Source organism: Camelina sativa, chromosome 15, assembly GCF_000633955.1.
Source record: "Camelina sativa cultivar DH55 chromosome 15, Cs, whole genome shotgun sequence".
NCBI classification, from domain to species: Eukaryota; Viridiplantae; Streptophyta; class Magnoliopsida; order Brassicales; family Brassicaceae; genus Camelina; species Camelina sativa.
The window spans coordinates 11,777,610-11,797,161 of NC_025699.1; the positions used below are offsets into that span (position 1 = coordinate 11,777,610).

The 19,552-nt window shown below is 32.9% G+C and overlaps 4 protein-coding genes across 4 annotated transcripts in view; 1 reads left to right on the forward strand and 3 right to left on the reverse strand.

The window, feature by feature from the left end:
* LOC104748376 (putative F-box protein At3g20705) lies at positions 1,094–2,200 on the reverse strand. Its single transcript, XM_010470028.1, has one exon. The coding sequence runs from the start codon at positions 2,198–2,200 to the stop codon at positions 1,094–1,096; it is 1,107 nt and encodes a 368-aa protein (XP_010468330.1).
* On the reverse strand, positions 3,139–4,209 carry LOC104748377 (putative F-box protein At3g20705). The gene has a single exon (XM_010470029.1). The coding sequence runs from the start codon at positions 4,207–4,209 to the stop codon at positions 3,139–3,141; it is 1,071 nt and encodes a 356-aa protein (XP_010468331.1).
* Positions 11,677–12,886, reverse strand: LOC104748378 (putative F-box/kelch-repeat protein At3g20710). The gene has a single exon (XM_010470030.2). It carries the CDS (start codon positions 12,775–12,777, stop codon positions 11,677–11,679), a length of 1,101 nt encoding a protein of 366 aa, XP_010468332.1. The 5' UTR covers positions 12,778–12,886.
* The window catches only part of LOC104746489, an 11,337-nt gene continuing 5,596 nt past the window's right edge, over positions 13,812–19,552 (forward strand). The window contains exons 1-16 of the mRNA XM_010467973.2: positions 13,812–14,155; positions 14,255–14,343; positions 14,721–14,830; positions 14,924–14,978; positions 15,482–15,570; positions 15,790–15,856; positions 15,933–15,995; positions 16,216–16,383; positions 16,502–16,595; positions 16,679–16,758; positions 16,851–16,923; positions 17,028–17,071; positions 17,566–17,633; positions 18,151–18,233; positions 18,341–18,498; positions 18,579–19,303. Coding sequence (XP_010466275.1) covers positions 14,044–14,155; positions 14,255–14,343; positions 14,721–14,830; positions 14,924–14,978; positions 15,482–15,570; positions 15,790–15,856; positions 15,933–15,995; positions 16,216–16,383; positions 16,502–16,595; positions 16,679–16,758; positions 16,851–16,923; positions 17,028–17,071; positions 17,566–17,633; positions 18,151–18,233; positions 18,341–18,498; positions 18,579–19,303 — 2,078 coding nt within the window. The 5' untranslated portion in view covers positions 13,812–14,043. The remainder of the gene's footprint in view (positions 14,156–14,254; positions 14,344–14,720; positions 14,831–14,923; positions 14,979–15,481; positions 15,571–15,789; positions 15,857–15,932; positions 15,996–16,215; positions 16,384–16,501; positions 16,596–16,678; positions 16,759–16,850; positions 16,924–17,027; positions 17,072–17,565; positions 17,634–18,150; positions 18,234–18,340; positions 18,499–18,578; positions 19,304–19,552) is intronic.

Genomic DNA, 19,552 nt, shown 5'->3' on the forward strand with positions numbered 1-19,552 from the left:
TATAAAGCTATCAAAATAATCAAATGATGGATATCTAGAAATTGAGAACTTTTTCAATAATTAGTTATTTTTATGACATGTTATTAGCGTATTTTATATCATTACAGCTTAAAAATAGAAAATAACATTTTTTTATAGATATGAGCTATAGGAAAAAATTTAAATTTTAAAGCAAACATTATCATATAAATTTACATGATTACTAATTTATGATATTATTAGGACCATATTTTATATGGGGATTTCAAAAATATTATTATCTTATTATCTTATCATTTTACCGAACTTTGTTATTTTTTACACTGTTCTAACTCGGGACAAACAAAATTTATAAATTTATAGTTTAATTAATTTATAGAGGTTTTACTGTAGTTCTAAATTTACCTTAAAATACTCAAAAATCAAATAAAATATTAGTTATTTTATACCTTCAAATATATCTACAAATATCTAAAATTACTCGAAAATACTTAATATATATGGATATCTTATCATATAAAACTTCGTTTTCAAATTTGCTAACTGACACAATCGCAACACATGTCATGTCCATCGATTAGATTTCAACATATGTCAAAAAAAGAAAACACATTTAAAAATATTTTCTTAAAAATGTTATTATAAGGAAATTATACAATATCATTATAATAAAGAAATTATACTATATTATTATAATAAGGAAATTATACAATGCTCAAAGCCTCAAACCTCACCCTGCAACACTCACTCAATAGTCAATATAATGCCCAAGCTCTTGAAATTATCCTTGAAAAAATGTTGAATCCATCATGGAATTCTAACCATTGTGGAGATGGTCTAAGGCTGTTTAGATAAAGAAATTCTCCCACGTGTGAACTTTTACACTCGCTCAAGTGTTACAAAACCGATCGAGTTATATTAACAAAAGTTTGATTTCGGTTTGAGTCGGTTTATATACTCGTCACTCTGTTGTTGTCTGTCTCTCTCTTTTCTTTTGTAAGAAATTCGATCAATAACTTAAAATCTTCATAATAAATGAATTGCGTAGAAGAAATGAGAAACAAAATAATCATAAAAGAAGATGAAAGCAAGGAGACTAATTCACAATTCTGGTTTAGTTGATTTGCACAGAACTTGGAACATAAGAGATCATCAGCATACCAATGGGACAATGTAGTGAGTTTGGTAATTCACCGAAATCCACTCTTCTTACATAACCTTTCTCTCCAATGATGTAAGCTTCGCTACAATAGGATTTCATCATCTTTTTCCAATCTTTATAAAAAAGCACTGCCACTTTCTTTTCGTCGTCAATCAAGAGATCTCGAGTCAGATAAATATGTGGTCGCTTATCGAGTTTTAAGAACTTGCTCCATAACACTGCATCGGGCTCCATCTTATCCGTAACCCAAATCTCATACTCAAATGTATCCGTTCGCTGTAATAACATCGCAAGCTTCTCCTCGCTAACCACATGTAGAGACCCTTCTCTAATAAAAGGCAAAGGCAGACGCGGCCCAAATCTCTCTCTTGTAAAATCGAAACAAAGTAAGTAATAACTGAGTGATGTCTTGTCTTTTGCACACCAGTAAGTATTTCCCTTTAAAGACACGCATGATTGCATGTACACCATATCCCATTCATTAAGAGTGACACTAGGAACCATCCATGAATCAGAGCTCAAATGGTAGATTTCGTAGTCACTTAGTTTACTACTTAAAAGCCTCAATATTTTGTGGCTACCGCAGGATTTGTCGTATCCGAGAGCGAACCTGTCGACTGTCGTGTAATTAGTTCTAAGTTTGATCCACTTTGGTTTCCCACAATACGGGTTCCAAATCACAAGCCTACGATCCATGTTTCTTGGTGATGAGCATAGCAATAAACCGTTGCAGTGAGAGACGGTGACCACGTCATCTAAGTTGTCCAGGCTAATAAGTTTACCTTTACACTTTATAGATAGATCAACATTGTTGTTTTCAATATCATGGAGGTGGAGATTGACGCCAATCAAATAAGCCTTATAATTCTTGATCATCAGAAACTCTCGTTCTCCTGATACGGCTACAACATTCATGCGGATGTGCTTATCTGTAAAGCTTTGATCTTTAGTTAAAGCGTTCCACTTTTTGCAAGTAGACCTCATTGCTCTCGTAGATGTCAACGGAACCCTAGAGAGAATCTCCTCTACCAAATCATCTGGAAGGTTGGAAATCATCATTGTCGCCGTTTCAAACAAGGATGATCGGTGTAGAACAGATAAAAGTTAGGTCAGTTTTTCTTTTTCCTCTGTGGCTGCTAATTTCTCCTTGGAGAGAGGTTCTCGATAGATTGTTACTAAAGACAAAGAAACCCTAAATTTTAATTAGCGTCTGAACCACTCCAATAACGATCCTTGTCTATTAAACAAATTTTTGGTTTCGGTTTGGGTCGGTTTATATACCTATCCCTCATGTTATCAAAGAAGTACTAAAGATCAATCCTTCTTTACCTTCATTTGGTTGTGATGTCCAATTAGGTGAGTGAAGCAATGATGAGGAGCTGATTTGTTATGGCGTTGGTAATGATGGCACTTGTGTTTAGGTGCAAAGTCAAGAACATATCCATCGTATGTTCGCTTCTCCGATTCACTCACAGTACTCTTTCTTATCACAACATGAAGATCATGACTAGATAGGTCTAACAGATTAACACTAGCAATTTTACTATAATGTAGAAAATTAGAAGCTGTGTGTTGTGTATAATCAGTATATATATATGTCAGAACAAACAAACATGAGTCTGGCTCTTTTTTCATTCGTGGATAGAGGAGAGAGAGAGAGAGAGAGTTTGGATAATCTTACTGTAATTAAGAAAACACAAGGGATTTCATTGCTTGGATCAGCTCTCTTTCTAAGCATTTGTTATAGTCTACGTAGATTATTTAGCAATGGGTTAACAAAAGTAAAACAATTACGTTGAGAATTTGATTGCAACCCGAAAACTGATAGCTCTTGCTCGTCCATTGTTGTCCCTCTAAGTAGTAAAAAATCAAATTAACTAAAAATTATTATCATAATGCATAGAAGAGATGGGAAACAAATGAATTCATGCTGACTAATCTTGTTCAAAAAGCAAAAATAAAAATGTAAAAGGGACTAATTAATTCATAAATCTGGTTTACTTGACTTGCACACAACTTGGAACATAAGAACACACAAGACGGCAAAGTGGTGTGTTTGGAGATTCACGGAGATCCACTCTTGTGTAATAACCATCCTCTCCAATGACATAAGCTATGTTGTAAATGGTTTTAAACCCCTTTTCCTTGTCGTTATCAAAAACAACTGCGAATTTATTTTCCTTGTCAATCAAGAAGTTCCAAGACCGAACACAAGGTTTCATTCCAACTCTTAAGAAGTTTCTCCACGACACCGCATCTGGCTCAATCTTATTCGTAACCCAAATCTCCATCTCAGGTTTATCCGGCAGCTGTAATAACACCGCAAGGTGATCTTCTTTAAACACAGATAGAGACACATAAGCTCCGTTGAAGGGCAGAGGCAGACGCGGTCCAAACCTCTCTTTTGTAAAATCAAAACAGAATAAGTAATGATCTTTTGATCCCTTATCTTTAGCGCACCAGTATGTATTTCCCTTGGAAGACACGCCAGGTTGCATATAGTCTATATCCCATTCAAGAGTGGCATTGGGAACCATCCATAAATTAGACCTCAAATTGTAGATTTCGAGTTTATTATCGAAACCGAAAAGCCTCAAGATTTTGTAGCTACGGCAGGATTTGTCGTATCCGAGAGCAAATTTGTCAAATCCCCCGTAACTAAATCTGGGAGTGATCCGTTTTGAATACCCCAAATACGGGTTACACACCACAAGCCTAGTATCAACATTAGGTTTTGCTGATACGCATAACAATAAACCATTGCAGTGAAAGACTTGAGATACATAGATTGATTCCTGAGCTGTTTTATCTCGGCAAACAAGTTTACCATTATTCTTTAGGTCAAGAACAGTGTTGTTGTGAGTTCCATGGAGATTGACGCCAATCAAATAGACTCTGTGATTCATTATCATCAAAAACTCCTTCCCCCGCTTGTTTGCAAAGCTCTGATCTTTGGTTAAAGCGTTCCACATTTTGCAAGTAGATCTCACTGCTTGTAGTGATGTTAAGGGAACCCTAGAGAGAATCTCTTCCACCAAATCACATGGAAGACTGGACATCATCATCATCGTACGTCGCCGTTTCATGTTTCAAGCAAGGATGACGACGTAGCAGACAAAGTTTTTAAAATCTCTTTTTCTTTGTCCTTTCTTGTTGCTGACTTCTTCCGGAGAGGCTGTTGATAGATTGTTACTGAAGACACAAACCCCATCTTTTTTAATAAACTTATGAAATACTTATACGCAAAAAGCTTTTTAACCTTGCAAAACCCCTAATTTTCTAAATGCTAAGTTGCAAAACCACTAGTTCAATAAACAAAACCCTAATTATGTTTCCCGATTATGCCATATATACTACGTACGGGCTTTTGAAACATTATGGCATACAGTGTATATAACGGAGAGGAAAACAAAACAGTAAAAGGGCTACTAATCTTCTATATTAACATTTTAAAACTATACATATTTATATTTGACAATCTATCCTTTTAATTATACTTAATTACGTAGAAGATTCTTGAAAAACAAATTCTAGTTTTTATCTAATTCCTGTAAATCTTTTTATCTAATTCAAATATAAATATATGATTTTCTATTCACTTTTATTTGATCTTATATTTAAATTATTTTAAATTATTATACAATATATTTACTTAATAAATTTTGTAATTTTTCTGCATATGATATATGTGATTAATTTTTTTTTTAAGACGGACATATATTACTCAATCGATGAATAATATGCAATGTCTCATATTGATTGGAAAAATAGGGCAATGGTTCTGATTCATACTCTAAAAGAAACAAATGATTATGAACACAAATGAGCAGTGAATTTGATTTATAAGACAGTCAAAGATGGTTTACTTCAGTTATTTATTTTAAAGAATTTCAACTTTTAAAAAGTTAAATTTCATTAAATTGGTGTTACACGGGTAAAAGATCATTTCATTATTTTGTTAGCACTATCAATATAAGTATAATACACAAATCTAATTAAGTTGATTAAAGTAATATTAGGTAAAAAATCAAATTGTTTTGTAGTATGTCGCAGATTAAATAATAAAATTAACAATCAAAATACAATTATACACTCTTAAAAACTAATCTAAACAAACAAAATTTACAAATAAATATAGTTTAACACTTTTTAGTTACAAATAATCTGTCATGGTGTACCTCGGGTTAAAATTATACTAAATAAAAGTAGGAGCTATAAGCTCCTAAGACTGTCCACATAGGATTTAAAACAAGCTATCAGGATTCGACACGTCACTCATTAACATTTTATATAATTTACAGAATTTTCTATATTAAGAATTATTTTAAACAACCTATCATGATTTGACATGTCATTCATTAACATTTTTTAATTTTCCAGAATTTTTTAGAAAAAGGAAAATTTTAAATTTATAGAAATAAAAGAACAATGTACAATATCCCACATCGGGTAGAAAATTTTTAGACAATGGTTCAGAACCAGTATAAATAAGATTGATATGCTTCCAACAACGAATGAGCAGGAAAACTTGATTTATCAGGCGTCCAAGTTTAAAAGTTTTATTCGGTTTGATCCGGTTTTTTATTTGATCAAATTAAAACTTTAAAAAGTTTAAAAAAATATTATAATATTTAAAAATTTAAAAAGTTTAAATATTATAAATACTGAAACTTTTAAGAGTTCTTAGCTTTTAAAAAGTTTTTAAATATTATAATTTTTAAATTTTAAAAGTTTAAAATATTATAAATATTGAAACTTCTAAAAGTCTTAGCTTTTAAAAGGTTTCAAAATATTATTTTTTTAAATTTTAAAAATTTCTTATCATTTAAAAGGTTTTGAAAAAATTATAATTTATAAATTTTAAAAGTTTAAAATGTTATAAATATTAAAACTTCATAATTTTTAAAAATATTACAATTACTTAACCTCCATAGAAATTTTAAAATATTATATCTATACTAATAAAAAGTTGAAGCTATAAACTCCTAAAGGTTTCCATATAGGATTTTAAAAAACTAATAAGAATTAGATATTTCACTAATAACATCTATACTAAATAAAAGTAGAAGCTATAAGCTCCTAAGGCTATCCACCTAGGATTTAAAACATCCAATTGGAATTCGACATGCCACTAATTAACAATTTTTTAAATTTTTAGAATTTTCTATCTTAAAATATTTTTTAAATGACAAATCGCGATCATACAACTCAATATTTAACATTTTTGAAATTATGTTAAATTTCTTTATTAAAATACTTCTAAATAAGTGTATTTACAACGTCCCAAATCGGCTAGAAAATTTTAGACAATGACTGAGAACCATTATAAATAAGAATAATATGCTTCCAACTATGAATGAGCAGGAAGTTTGATTTATCAGGCGTCCAAATTTAAAAATTTAAAAAGTTTAAATTGTTATAATTATTAAACTTTTTAAAAAGTTCAAATATTATAAATATTTAAACTTTATAGGATGTTTAAAAATATTATAAATACATTCATAGAAAGTTTAAAATATTATAAATATTTAAACTCTATAAGAAGTTTAAGTATTATTAATATTTAACTTTCAAAAATTTAAAACATGTTTTTATGTATGACTTTATAAATGATTTAATATTTTTCTGTAAAATTAAATTTTGGGTCAAAGAAAGAAGGATTGACATCACAAGATCTTGATTTGATGTTATTTGAGTTAATTTTTGAAGTTTAAAGAAGAAGGATCGATGACAAGCACACTTGTTTTATTAGCTATACATGTGTTCATATTACTTTCTCTACAAGTAATTTGCAATTTTGTAGTATTAAGGATTTTGGTTTGAAAAGTTTCAATACATGTGGATCTAAAACCGAGTAAATATACAGGTGAAAGTATCAATAATTGGGTGCATGTAGTGACTAAGCTGGTCCGTAAAATTGCAAAAATTTTATGAGACAAGAGACAATGATTTTGGTATTAGAGTTTGATGGGTTAACAAGTTGTGTGGTAGTCTAAAAAAGGTTTTAAATGATTATTCAATGGAAGAATGTGAGGAAGCTGATGAGGAAGAGGAAGAAGAAGAGTATAATGAATAACCGGACGGTAAAAGTAACGTTGACATTTATCATGAAAATTTGACAATGAATATGATATAGTTGGTGGTGGTCAATTAAATATGAGAAAACATTAATTCATGATTATAAAAATGTTTTGTTTGTCTGATAGTCAAAGAAACGGTTTAGGATATGTTAGGTAAAGTTTTTAACATAATTGACTTTTATATTTTTAGAAAGTAAAATTTTTACCAATCAATTGTAATTTAAAATTTTATATAAGCTAATATTTTATAATTGTCATTAATTATATATAATTTTTACCAAAATAAATCAAATAAATACTAAATAAAAGTAGGAGCTATAAGCTTCTAAAGCTGTCTAACTAAGCTTTAAAACAATCAATAGGGATTCAGCATATCACTAATTAACATTTTTAAAAATTTGCAGAATTTTATATATTAAGAATTATTTTTAAACAACCTATCAGGATTTGACATGTCATTCATTAATATTTTTTAAATTTCCAGTACTTTTCAGAAAAAGGAAAATTTTAAATTTATGGAAATAAAAAAACTATGTACAACATCCCACATTGGCTAGAAAATTTTTAGACAATGGTTCAAACAAGTATAAATAAAATTAATATGCTTCCAACAACGAATGAGCAAGAAAGCTTTATTTATCATGCGTCCAAGTTTAAAAGTTTTATTCGGTTTGATCCGGTTTTTTATTTGATCAAACTAAAACTTTAAAAAGTTTCAAAAAAATATTATAATATTTAAATTTTATAAAATTTTAATATTATAAATATTGAAAAAATTAAAAGTTCTTAGCTTTTAAAAAGTTTTTAAATATTATAATTTTAAAAATTTAGTAGTTAAAATATTATAAATATTGTAAATTTTTAAAAGGTTCAAATATTATATTCGAACCTTTTAAAAGTTTAAAATATTATAAATAATGAAACTTCTAAAAGTTTTAGCTTTAAAAAGGTTTCAAAATATTATAATTTTTAAATTTCAAAAATTTCTTAACATTTAAAAGGTTTTTAAAACCTAAGCTTTAAAACAACCAATAGAGATTCAACATGTCACTAATTAACATTTTTAGAAATTTGCAGAATTATATATATTAAGAATTACTTTAAACAACCTATCAGGATTTGACATGTCATTCATTAACATTTTCTAAATTTCCATAATTTTTTAGAAAAAGGAAAATTTTAAATTTATGGAAATAAAAAAAAACTATGTACAATATCCCACATTGGCTAGAAATTTTTAGAATAGTAAAATCAAAAGAGAGCAAGTAAGAATAGTCTTCTGATTCTTTATCTTTAGCATAATATTATAATTTTCAAAAAAATATTATAATTTTTAAAATTCTTAAAAGTTTAAATATTATAAATATTGAAATTTTTAAAAGTTTTTAAATATTATAATTTTTAAATTTTAAAAGTTTAAAATATTATAAATATTGAAACTTTTTAAAAGGTTTAAATTTTGTATTCCGAAACTTTTTAAAAGTTTAAAATACTATAAGTATTGATGTAAAACATAAATTATCTTATTTATCTACGTTTGTGCTTTTTCTTTCTTATGAGCTACAAAACATATTTTGTGTATGATTTTGTAGATGAGTTGATATTCTTTCATTAATTTTTTATTTTTGGGTCTAAAGAAGAAGGATTGACATCGCAATACCTTGATTTGATGTTTGAGTCAAATTTTGGAGTTTAAAGAAGAAAGATGGACAACAAACACACATGTTTTATCAGCTACATAGGCATGACCAGAGTTATGGTTGTCACGGTTATGGTTTATTAACCATCGGTTATGGTTAGAAATATTGTTTAGCCTTAACTATAACCGTTCAATAAACGGTTAAATGGTTACGTTTAAATACGGTTCTGGTTCAAGCGGTTACGGTTATATACGGTTACGGTTATTTGAGAATATGATACAGTTGATATTATTTGATGATATAACATAATTGATATTATTTATTTATAATTAATATGTTCTTATAGTGTACTCATATTTCTATATATCATATGATTTATATTAAATAAATTATTATTAATATATTTTATTACGTTTTTAAAATATTATAAACCAAGTAAGGATTTTGGTTGGAGAAGCTTCTAAACGTGTGGATCTAAAACAAAATAAGTATATAGATAAAATTATCAATAATTGGATGCATGTGTTAACTATGCTGCTCTTCATGAATTTCACAAATTTTATGAGAAAAGAAATAATTTTGTTCTTGGAGTTTGATGGGTTAACAAGTTGTGTGGTAGTCTAAAAAGAGGATTTTCAGTAGAAGAATGTGAAGAAGTTGACGAGAAAGAAGAAGAAAAAAGTATAATGAAGAACCAGACGATAAAAGTAACAATGAAAATTACCTTAAATTTTGACAATGAAAATGATAATACTAATATTTTTTTTTATAAAATAATATTTTATTACCGTAATTAATCATATATAATTTTCATTAAAATATATCTAATAAACCTACGTAGGTTCAAAACATAGTAGTTATAAAACGTTGGCCAATTTATTTAGAACTACTCTCCTTCGATATATATCTACTAGAGATAACTAAACCTAGGAGTCTCTTTTAGCCGCATCTCGTTCTTTCTTATTCTAAGAGGAAAAAAAAATGTACAATGGCAATGATCTCATGAGATCAACCTAGGCAACGGTGGTGCGCCCATGGTGATAAACATCACCGGTCCTGGCATTAACGTTCATCTCGCAGGACTCGTTAGGAATCCGGTTCCTGTGAATCAGTCAGCGCAAGCGGCACGTCAACCGGCGGCGCAAGCGGCACGTCAACCGGCGGCGCAAGCGGAAGGTCAGGCGGCGGAGGAACAACCCATATGGGTAGACATGAATATTGGTATGATTTTATATTACCGTATACATTTTGTGGTAGACATGTATGTCCATGAATTATATTACCGTATACATTTTATGGTAGACATGTATGTTTTTTAGATTCATGTTCTTTTTTTAGATTCGTGTTTTTGCATTTTTTTTTTAGTGTGCAAATGATTCGTGTTTCTGTATCAGTGCCGGCGCTGACCCAGTGCACAAAGTGCATTTGCACCATGTCACAATATTTTGGAAAAAAATATAAGGTTTTTAGGCTCTTCAATGTTTCATATTTTGACAGAAAAACCCCTAAAATACTGAAAATCTACAAATAAGACCTGTAAATTAGGAGAAAAAAAAAATTTGGCACAAGGTGCAAGAAAAGTTTGAGCCGGCCCTGTTCTGTATTATAGCACAAATCCAAAATCAAGCCCTACACCATGGCATAACGAATGTCCAAGCTCTTTTTCTTCTCCAAAACGAAGCGGAGGTGATGGATTTAGCACCTCATGTCGTGCAGCGTCCACCACACCATCCTTTTGTGCACTTGTTGATCATGTATCGGGGTGATAGAACTAGATGTCACTGACCGTCGATAGAAGTACACGTGTTGAGATCTTAAAAACCATCTTGGAATTTAGTCTTATTTGGCACAAAACCGATCGAGTTATAAAACAATTTTTTTTGGTTTCGGTTTGGAATTGGTTTATATAATATCGACCCATCCCTAGCTCCTGTTTGCAAAGAAGTTTTTAAAGATGAAATTTGTTGAAATAGCTGATGTATTTGTGAGTGAAGCAATGACGAGGAGCTGATTTAGTAAATGATGGTAATTGTATTAGCTGCAAAGTCAAGATCCATTGTGTGTTCGCTTTTTCTTATTCAAACACTTGCTCATCATGTGTTCTGTTGATCACAATATATGAGGATCAGTACTACGTTTTATAGAATAGCACTAGTAAATTGTTATTATAACGTTAAAAAACTAAGTTCTGTATGTTGTTTATATATATGTCAAGACTCATGAGCTATGGCAAGAAAGGTTCCAGTTAAGCCCCATTAAGAAATTAATGCATCTGAATCTGATAAAGGGATGGACAAGAGTGCACCCAAAACATGAGTTTTCTATATAAGTTCCAGAACAAAAAACATGAGTACTATGGCGTTTTATTTTTTAATCTGTGAATAGAGAGACAAAAGGTAATATGAATAATCTGAATGTAAGAAAAATAAGGGATATCATTGCTTGGATCAACTCTGTTTCTAAGCATTTGTTATATAGTCTGTAAAGTTTATAACGCATTAATGGGTTGAGAATTCGATTGCAACCGGAAAACTGATAACTTTTGCTCGTCCATTGTTGTCTATCTAAATAGTAAATATCATTAGGTATCAGCTTCTTTCATGCATGTTTTTGTTAAACAGACAGAGGGAGTAACTTGCTCGACCAATGTCCTCGTTAAGTTGTTTTGTAAAATGTAAAATTAAATGAATTCTCTCACCCATATTGCATAAGACGAAGAAATGAGAAACAAATTCATATATATCTACTGATAAATCTTGTTCAAAGAAGATGCAATCAAAATGAAAATGTAAAAGGACTGAATTTTATGAATCTGTTACATGATTTTCATAGAACTTGGAACATAAGAGCATAGACGGCGAAACTCTAGTGTGTTTGGAGATTCACGGAGATCCACACTTTTGATATAACCATTCTCTCCAGTGATGTGAGCTCTCTTATATATGGTTCCAACCCACGGTGACCTTTCTTTCTCAAAAACAACTGCCACTTTCTTTTCCTCGTCAATGAAGAAATCCCCATACCCATAGCAATTATTGTGATAATGTATAATTGGTTTCATATCAAGTTTTAAGAAGATGCTCCACGACACCGCAGCAGGCTCAATATTGTTCGTAACCCAAATATCCATTGTATCCCACAGCTGCAATAACACCGCAAGCTTTTCTTCTTTTACCGCAGATAGAGTCGCATGACCTTCATCGAAGGGCAGAGGCAGACACGGTCCAAACATCTCTCTTGTAAAATCAAAACATAACAAACAATATTTTTCTGATTCTTTATCTCTACCATACCAGTAAGTATCTCCCTTCAAAGACACACAATCTTTCATATCCTTCCTATCCCATTCAAGAGTGCCATCAGGATGAACCTTCCATGACTTAGAGCTCAAATCGTAGATTTCGAGGCAAGTTACGTTAATACCGAAAAGCCTCAAGATCTTGTGGCTACCGCTGGATTTGTCGTATCCGAGAGCATACTCGTCTAATCTCTCGTAAGGAGCTCTTGGTAAGATCCATTTTTTGTGTCCCCAATACGGATTCCAAACCACAAGGATGTGTCCCCGTACACATAAGAATACACCGTTGCATTGAATAACTTGAGAATTATGGAATGCTTCAGCTGCCTTGCCTCGGCTATTAAGTTTAGCTTTACGCTTTATAAAAAGATCAAGGTCGTTGTTTTGACTTGTGTAGTGGAGATTGGCGCTGACCAAGTGAACATCAAATTCCGTGACCATCAGAAACTCTCTTTCCCCTGACACGGCTGCTTTGTGGATGTTCTTGTTTACAAAGAACCTAGTTTTGGATATATCGTTCCACATTTTGCAAGTAGATCTCACTGCTCTTAGGTTTATAAACGGAACCCTAGAGAGAATCTCCTCCATCAAATCCTTTGGAAGATTTGACATCATCATCGTCGTTGGAAACAAGGGTCGATCGATTTAGCACAGAGAAATCTAGGTTATTAAATATTAAAAAACTCTGTTTCTTTTCGTTGTGGTTGCTGGTATCTTCCAAAAAAGGCATTCGATAGGTTTTTGCCATTTTGGTGTAGAAGACACAAGAACCCTAAAAAGTAAGACGGTGGCGCATCTTATACGTTCATATCTATTGGGCCCATTATACGCATTACAGTTTAGGCCCATGAGAGGCATTACAGATAAGGCCCATGTTTTAAAACATTTGTGGCAATAACATTTCTCACCTTATCCCCTCTTCCTCTCAAATCAATATATATGATTCTCATGATCTCATCATTCTATGTCAAACAAACTCATCTAACACATCTGGTTAAGACAAAGAGAACTATATAGTGACACAAATTCCATCACACTGTCATAAGATGTGACTAATTCAACTGAGGCTTATAAACAAAAATAGTTGGTTTTATTAACTTCAATGCTGGATAATTGATTTGATGGTTAGCTTCAATGTGGTAAATTTAAGTTACTTTGTTCCATAACATATTTCCCAAAATACAGTAGTGATGTTTGAAACCAAATCTTCTTAGGCTGAACTTGGTGATGGGTGAAAACAAAACAGTCTCTACTTCATCTGTTGGTTACCGGCTGAACCTGAACATGATGAGGAGAGAAGATTAGACAAAGAATACTACTGTAAACTTCAATGTGGCATATATCAATATCATTATTCCAAAACATAGCTAAACTTGAATCAAAATCCCAAATCCTTGAGATACTTATTTCATCCTATCATCTCATTAATAAATGGCCGACATGATGAGGATAGTAAATACATACTACACTACTCTTTTAAGGTCTCTCTCTACTCTAGCTACTTCAATAATTTAACAAGTCGGTCATCTCTTCTTCACACGTGCGAACCGAACAGCCTCGCACGTGCCAGTCTTACAATAATTTTTATTTTTCCTCATCTTCTCTCCCATGAGAACAACACATTTGATAAGTTACAGTCCTTTTTTTTTTTTTTTTTTTTTTTTTTTTTNTTTTTTTTGTGTGTCTGAAGAATTTATTAATACAGAAACAAAAGAATCTGTAATGTCATAGTAACGCAACAATCTGGATTCCACGTCTTTTGCTTTTCTACGGAAGAAACCCAATTTCTCGGATCTGGGATCGTCGTATGAGCTGGAGCTGCTGCTGTTGATTCCATCATTTTGGTGTTTGTGATTTGGAATCACAGGATCGATCGATCAGCAAATGGAGTCGATACTGGCACGAGCCTTAGAGTATACACTCAAGTATTGGCTCAAATCATTCACCAGAGATCAGTTCAAGCTTCAAGGCCGTACCGCTCAGCTTTCTAACTTAGGTCCCCTTTCTTCTTCGACTCCGAGTTCTTCATCTCACTAATTGGGAATAAAAATGTCTTCTTTCTTTTCTGATTTAGATTATTTTGTGTGTGATGCAGACATTAATGGTGAGGCTATACACGCCAGTATGGGTTTGCCACCCGCACTTAGTGTGACTACTGCCAAAGTTGGAAAATTGGAAATCATGGTTTGTCTTTCAACTCCTTCCCCATTGTTATCTGTAATTAATTGTTTTCAAATGGAATTGAGTATAAATTCAAGTGAAATTGGGTATAGTAGCAGAGTCTTGTACATCTTATGTCTTTTTTTTGTTTCTCTTGATTTTGAGATGGTTCATTGAAATATTAGGCCATAATCCTGAGTGCATATCTCTAGTTTCCACCTTTTCTAAGAACATGGCTTTGATTTGTGACAATTCCTCGAGTGTAATGGAATTGTTGAATTTGATGGAACTTGCTACTAAACTGAAAAAGTTATTCTGGTTCTGTTAACGTGTGTGATCTAATCTTATTATTCACAAGCATTGAATTTTGTTTTCCTTCTCTCATTTTCCTCTTCATACAGCTTCCATATGTCAGTAATGTACAAACTGAGCCCGTAGTTGTGCAAATAGATAAACTCGATCTTGTTCTTGAAGAAAATCCTGATGCTGATGTGACAAAGGGTCCAAGCAGGTACTACTGGATCCCTACTTCAGTGTTCAGTCTTAACTGAGGCTTTGCTTAATTTCCCAGAATATTATTGATTCTTTTTTTTTTCTCATTCAGTGTTCAGTCTCCTACCGCCTCTGGAAAAAGTAATGGTTATGGATTCGCTGACAAGGTGTGGTATCTCTACTACTTGGTCAATATTTCAAAAATTTATCCCATAAAGCACAGAGGCATTACTAGTTATTAACTTGGTGGATCAAATTGTCTAGCCTCCTCTAATTATTATTTTTGTGATTTTTCCTAACAGAACTGATAACTACCATGTGTCATACTCTCCATATATAGAAGAATATAATTTCCATCTCACCTTGAAATTATATTTCCTAAGGAAATGCTGATAATGTTTTGTCCAATATATGTTTGTCTGGTAAATCTCAGTATAGTAGGTAGGCTAAAAATTCAAGAATGAGGAAATAGGCTGTATGGTTTCGATCACTCTGTAGTTAGGTAGGTGGTTTTGAGCTTTGTTCATTATTGTTCTTTCTTGCACAATTTGGTTAAAGACTAGCAATGCATATAATCCTCTTGTTTTGCCGTAGCAATGATGTCAATTTGCCTGAGTGATATCTTTGTTTGGGTTTATAGTTGTATTCATTTCCGATATATATGTATCAGATTGCAGATGGAATGACTTTACAAGTTAAGGTGGTCAATCTTCTTCTTGAAACCGGAGGTGGTGCTCACCGTGAAGGAGGGGCAGCCTGGTAAGTTACTTTTAGTGCACCCATTGTCTATCAATTTGAGATTTAGCATGTCTGTGTTGGAATCTCGTTACGTAGAGTTCTGGTTGTTTTCTAATCTATGCCTTTCACACTCCTACCTGACTAAATTCTCGTTTTCGATTTACTCTACTCGGGGATTAATTCTAAGTTCCCTGAGTTGCTGCTTATGTATGTCTAAGCTCTTATACTCTATATATCTAGGGCTGCTCCGCTGGCATCTATTACAATACGTAACCTTGTTCTGTATACCACTAATGAGAGTTGGAAGGTGAGATTTGCGAGCAATGATGTAGGAAAATTCGTTTCTGGAAGAATTGTATTTCTGAATGAATTTTCATTTACAGGTTGTAAATCTGAAAGAAGCGAGGGACTTCTCTACTAACACAGGATTTATTTATTTGTTTAAGGTATTGATGACACTCGTTAGCTAGTTTTCCTTGATATTATATTCTTGATGGCTCAAGATTGAGCATTCCGTTTAAACGAAAACAGTGCCAAACTATCCATCTATTTCCATGGTGCTTTGCTTTTAAAAGTACTTTATTCCTACCTGTTAATTTTCTTTGAATTTAATACTCCTGATGTGATTTGTTTTTCTACCTGTGATGCATATCCGTTTGTTATCAGAAACTTGAATGGGAAGCTTTATCAATTGATCTTCTACCACATCCTGATATGTTCACTGATGCTAATTTAGCCCGCTCTGAAGAAGCAAATCTTAGAGACGACGATGGTGCAAAACGAGTTTTCTTTGGAGGAGAACGCTTTTTAGAAGGAATTTCTGGCGAAGCACATGTAAACATTTGTATTCGATTCTCTTGTTCTTGTATATATGATATAAAAGCAAAGTGCTTGAATGCATTAGATGTTTTGGTGCCTAATTCATTAGCCCTGATGGTGGCCTTTTGTTCAGATCACAGTTCAGAGAACAGCACTAAACAGTCCACTTGGGCTTGAAGTCCAGTTGCACATTCCAGAAGCTGTTTGTCCAGCCTTAAGTGAACCAGGTTTGAAAACATATTCTCTTAGTTTTCTGATAACAGGTTGATGTAGATGAATAACTAAGTCTACTCATTATTCTTCTAAACAGGGTTGCGAGCTCTTCTCCGCTTTCTAACTGGAATGTACTTATGCCTAAACCGAGGAGATGTGGATCCTAAATCTCAGCAGGTCTTAAATTTCAAACTTCCAATTGATCTTTACAAAGGAAACGATTTACTTGAATTCTTTTTTCTCACTCTTTAATGGTATGCCTCCTCCAGTCTGCTGAAGCAGCAGGACGCTCTCTTGTCTCCGTTCTTGTGGACCATGTATTTCTTTGCATTAAAGATGCTGGTTAGTTGATTTGACTCACCTCATGCTAGCTAAGAGTGTGGTCTTGCATGAAATCATTACTATCTTTTCTTGGGTTTAACAATTACCATCTTTCGACGTTTCAGAATTCCAACTGGAACTACTGATGCAGTCACTCCTTTTTTCTCGAGTACGTTCTCACTGATTCTTAGAATTTGATCCAGTAACTAGCATGATTATGTTTCCTGCATTCACATTATGCACATTATGCACTATGGAACTTTCTTAGTTCTAGGAAATCGTATACCAAAATCTCAGGAAGTCTTGTTCTTATGATTTTATTGTAAGTGTGAGTATGAGTTTGAACAAGACACAAATTATCTATAATGAAATGGTATCTCGGGCAATGTTATAAAGAAATTAGGGATTTGGACCAGATTTGCTCCCTCATCAAAGTAGTTTCATGGTTAATAAATTTTCTAAAATGACTAATGCATATATTAGGTTTGACCACTAACTTGGTTGTCTCAAGCTCTATATATCTCTTCCCTGTCACGTTATGTTCACAAGAAAGTTTATTGCCCTCAGATGATTTATCGCACTTCAGTATGCTAAGCATCTTAATGAATTATATCTTGTTATGTGGTGCTGAAATCTGATATCACTTGGCATATATACTTGCAGGCATGTGTTTCGGACGGAGAATCAGCTAACTACTTGACCAAGATTTTGATTGGTGGGCTATTTTTAAGGTGAATATGCTTATGTCGGGATAAATAGTAAAATTCCTGATTAGAGTAATCTGTTTATAGCCTTTTTAAAGTGCTGACTATGCTCCCGATCATCATATGAATAGTATTCTTTACAATTTTACTAGAATGAAGAGCACTTAATTTTTGTTGATCTTTAGAGCATTATGATTGTCGTAGTTGCGATTTGCATAGTCAGGATCTTCGTTTCTGATGGCGCTTTTGAAACCTTTATCTAATTACCTTGAGTTTAATAGATGCAGAAGCCAAAATTTTACTTGATAGTGTATGTCCTACGGTATAAACAGGAAAGAGTTGTGGAAACTTCAAATAATCTACTTAGTACTCTGTTTATGGTGTTTTTTTGAAGCTAGGTCTTTTCCTTTTTTCATATCTTTGTTTCACATGCATTTGCTGGTTATGTTTATTTATAAACGTTTATATAGTTTCCATGTACCTGTGTTGGTTCACAAATTTGAATTTAGAGTTCTTGCATAATTTACTCATGGTTTTAATTCAGGGATGCTTTTTCGCGTTTACCTTGTGCTCTAGTCCAACCATCCATGAAAGCTGCAGCTGAAGACCTTGCAGTTCCCGACTTTGGTATTGACAGTTCTGGCTGTAGATTACAAAAATTCTTCCATTGTGATCCTCTCAGTTGCTAAAACATTTTCATGCTGATTAATTTTCCTTCCATATTTTTGGGACAGCCAAGAATTTTTGCGCTCTCATATATCCATTGGACAACGGCCCGTGGCAAATAGTTCAGGATGTACCCTTGATCTCCCTACATTCTCTTCAGGTCAAGCCATCCCCAAAACCCCCACACTTTTTCTCAAAGACAGTTATCCAGTGCCAACCACTCATGGTATGTGTATATAACGTAAAGATAAAATTCTCTTTTTAAACAAATTCTTCACCATTTTCTTCTTCTATCCTTTCTCTCAGGTTCATCTTCAGGAAGAAGCTTGTTTAAGAATTTCTTCTTTTCTGGCTGATGGCATTGTTGTGAATCCTGGTGATGTTTTGCCAGATAACTCTGTTAACTCTCTTCTTTTCACCCTGAAGGAGTTAGATGTCTCTGTTCCATTAGACATGAGTAATTTGGAAGATTCAGCAATCAAAGAAAACCTTTCCGTAAATAAGTCCTTCGTTGGGGCAAGGCTTCATATTGAAAACTTATCTTTTGCGGAGTCACCTACCCTAAAAGTTCGGCTACTAAACCTGGAGAAGGATCCTGCTTGCTTCTGTCTTTGGCCAGGACAGCCTATTGACGCCAGCCAAAAGAAATGGACAGCTGGAGCCTCACATTTTAGTTTGGCTTTGGAAACATCTCCCAACTCAACTGAACTTCAGAGCTCTCGTGGTCCGGAAATGGGTTTGTGGAATTGTGTTGAAGGAAAAGACATGTGTATAGAAGTTGCTATGGTATCTGCTGATGGAAAGCCACTGATAACAATTCCTCCTCCTGGTGGTATTGTTCGCATAGGAGTTGCTTGTGAGCAGTATATTTCGCGTGCTTCAGTGGAGCAGTTATTTTTTGTTCTGGACCTCTATTCTTACTTTGGTAAGGTCAGTGAAAGGATTTCAACTGTTAAAGAAAGCAAACGCCAGAATACTGTTTCTTTGACTGGAGGGTTGCTGGAGAAAGTTCCGAGTGATACTGCTGTGAAATTGGCTTTGAAGGATCTGCAGCTTAAGTTTCTTGAGTCTTCCTTTACTAGTACTCAGGACATGCCACTCGTTCAGTTTCTTGGCAAAGATCTTTCTGTGAAGGTAACTCATAGAACCCTTGGTGGCGCTATTGCAGTATCCTCCAACATATACTGGGAAAACATTGAGGTAGATTGTGTAGATACCGACGTACAACTTGAACATGAGAATAGCTGGAATGGTCACTTAGTTAGCTGTAATGGGTCTAC

Excerpts from the sequence above, each read along its gene's own strand:
- LOC104748376 (XM_010470028.1), bottom strand. The coding sequence starts at position 2,200 with ATGATGATTTCCAACCTTCCAGATGATTTGGTAGAGGAGATTCTCTCT.
- LOC104748377 (XM_010470029.1), bottom strand. The coding sequence starts at position 4,209 with ATGATGATGATGTCCAGTCTTCCATGTGATTTGGTGGAAGAGATTCTC.
- LOC104748378 (XM_010470030.2), bottom strand. The coding sequence starts at position 12,777 with ATGATGATGTCAAATCTTCCAAAGGATTTGATGGAGGAGATTCTCTCT.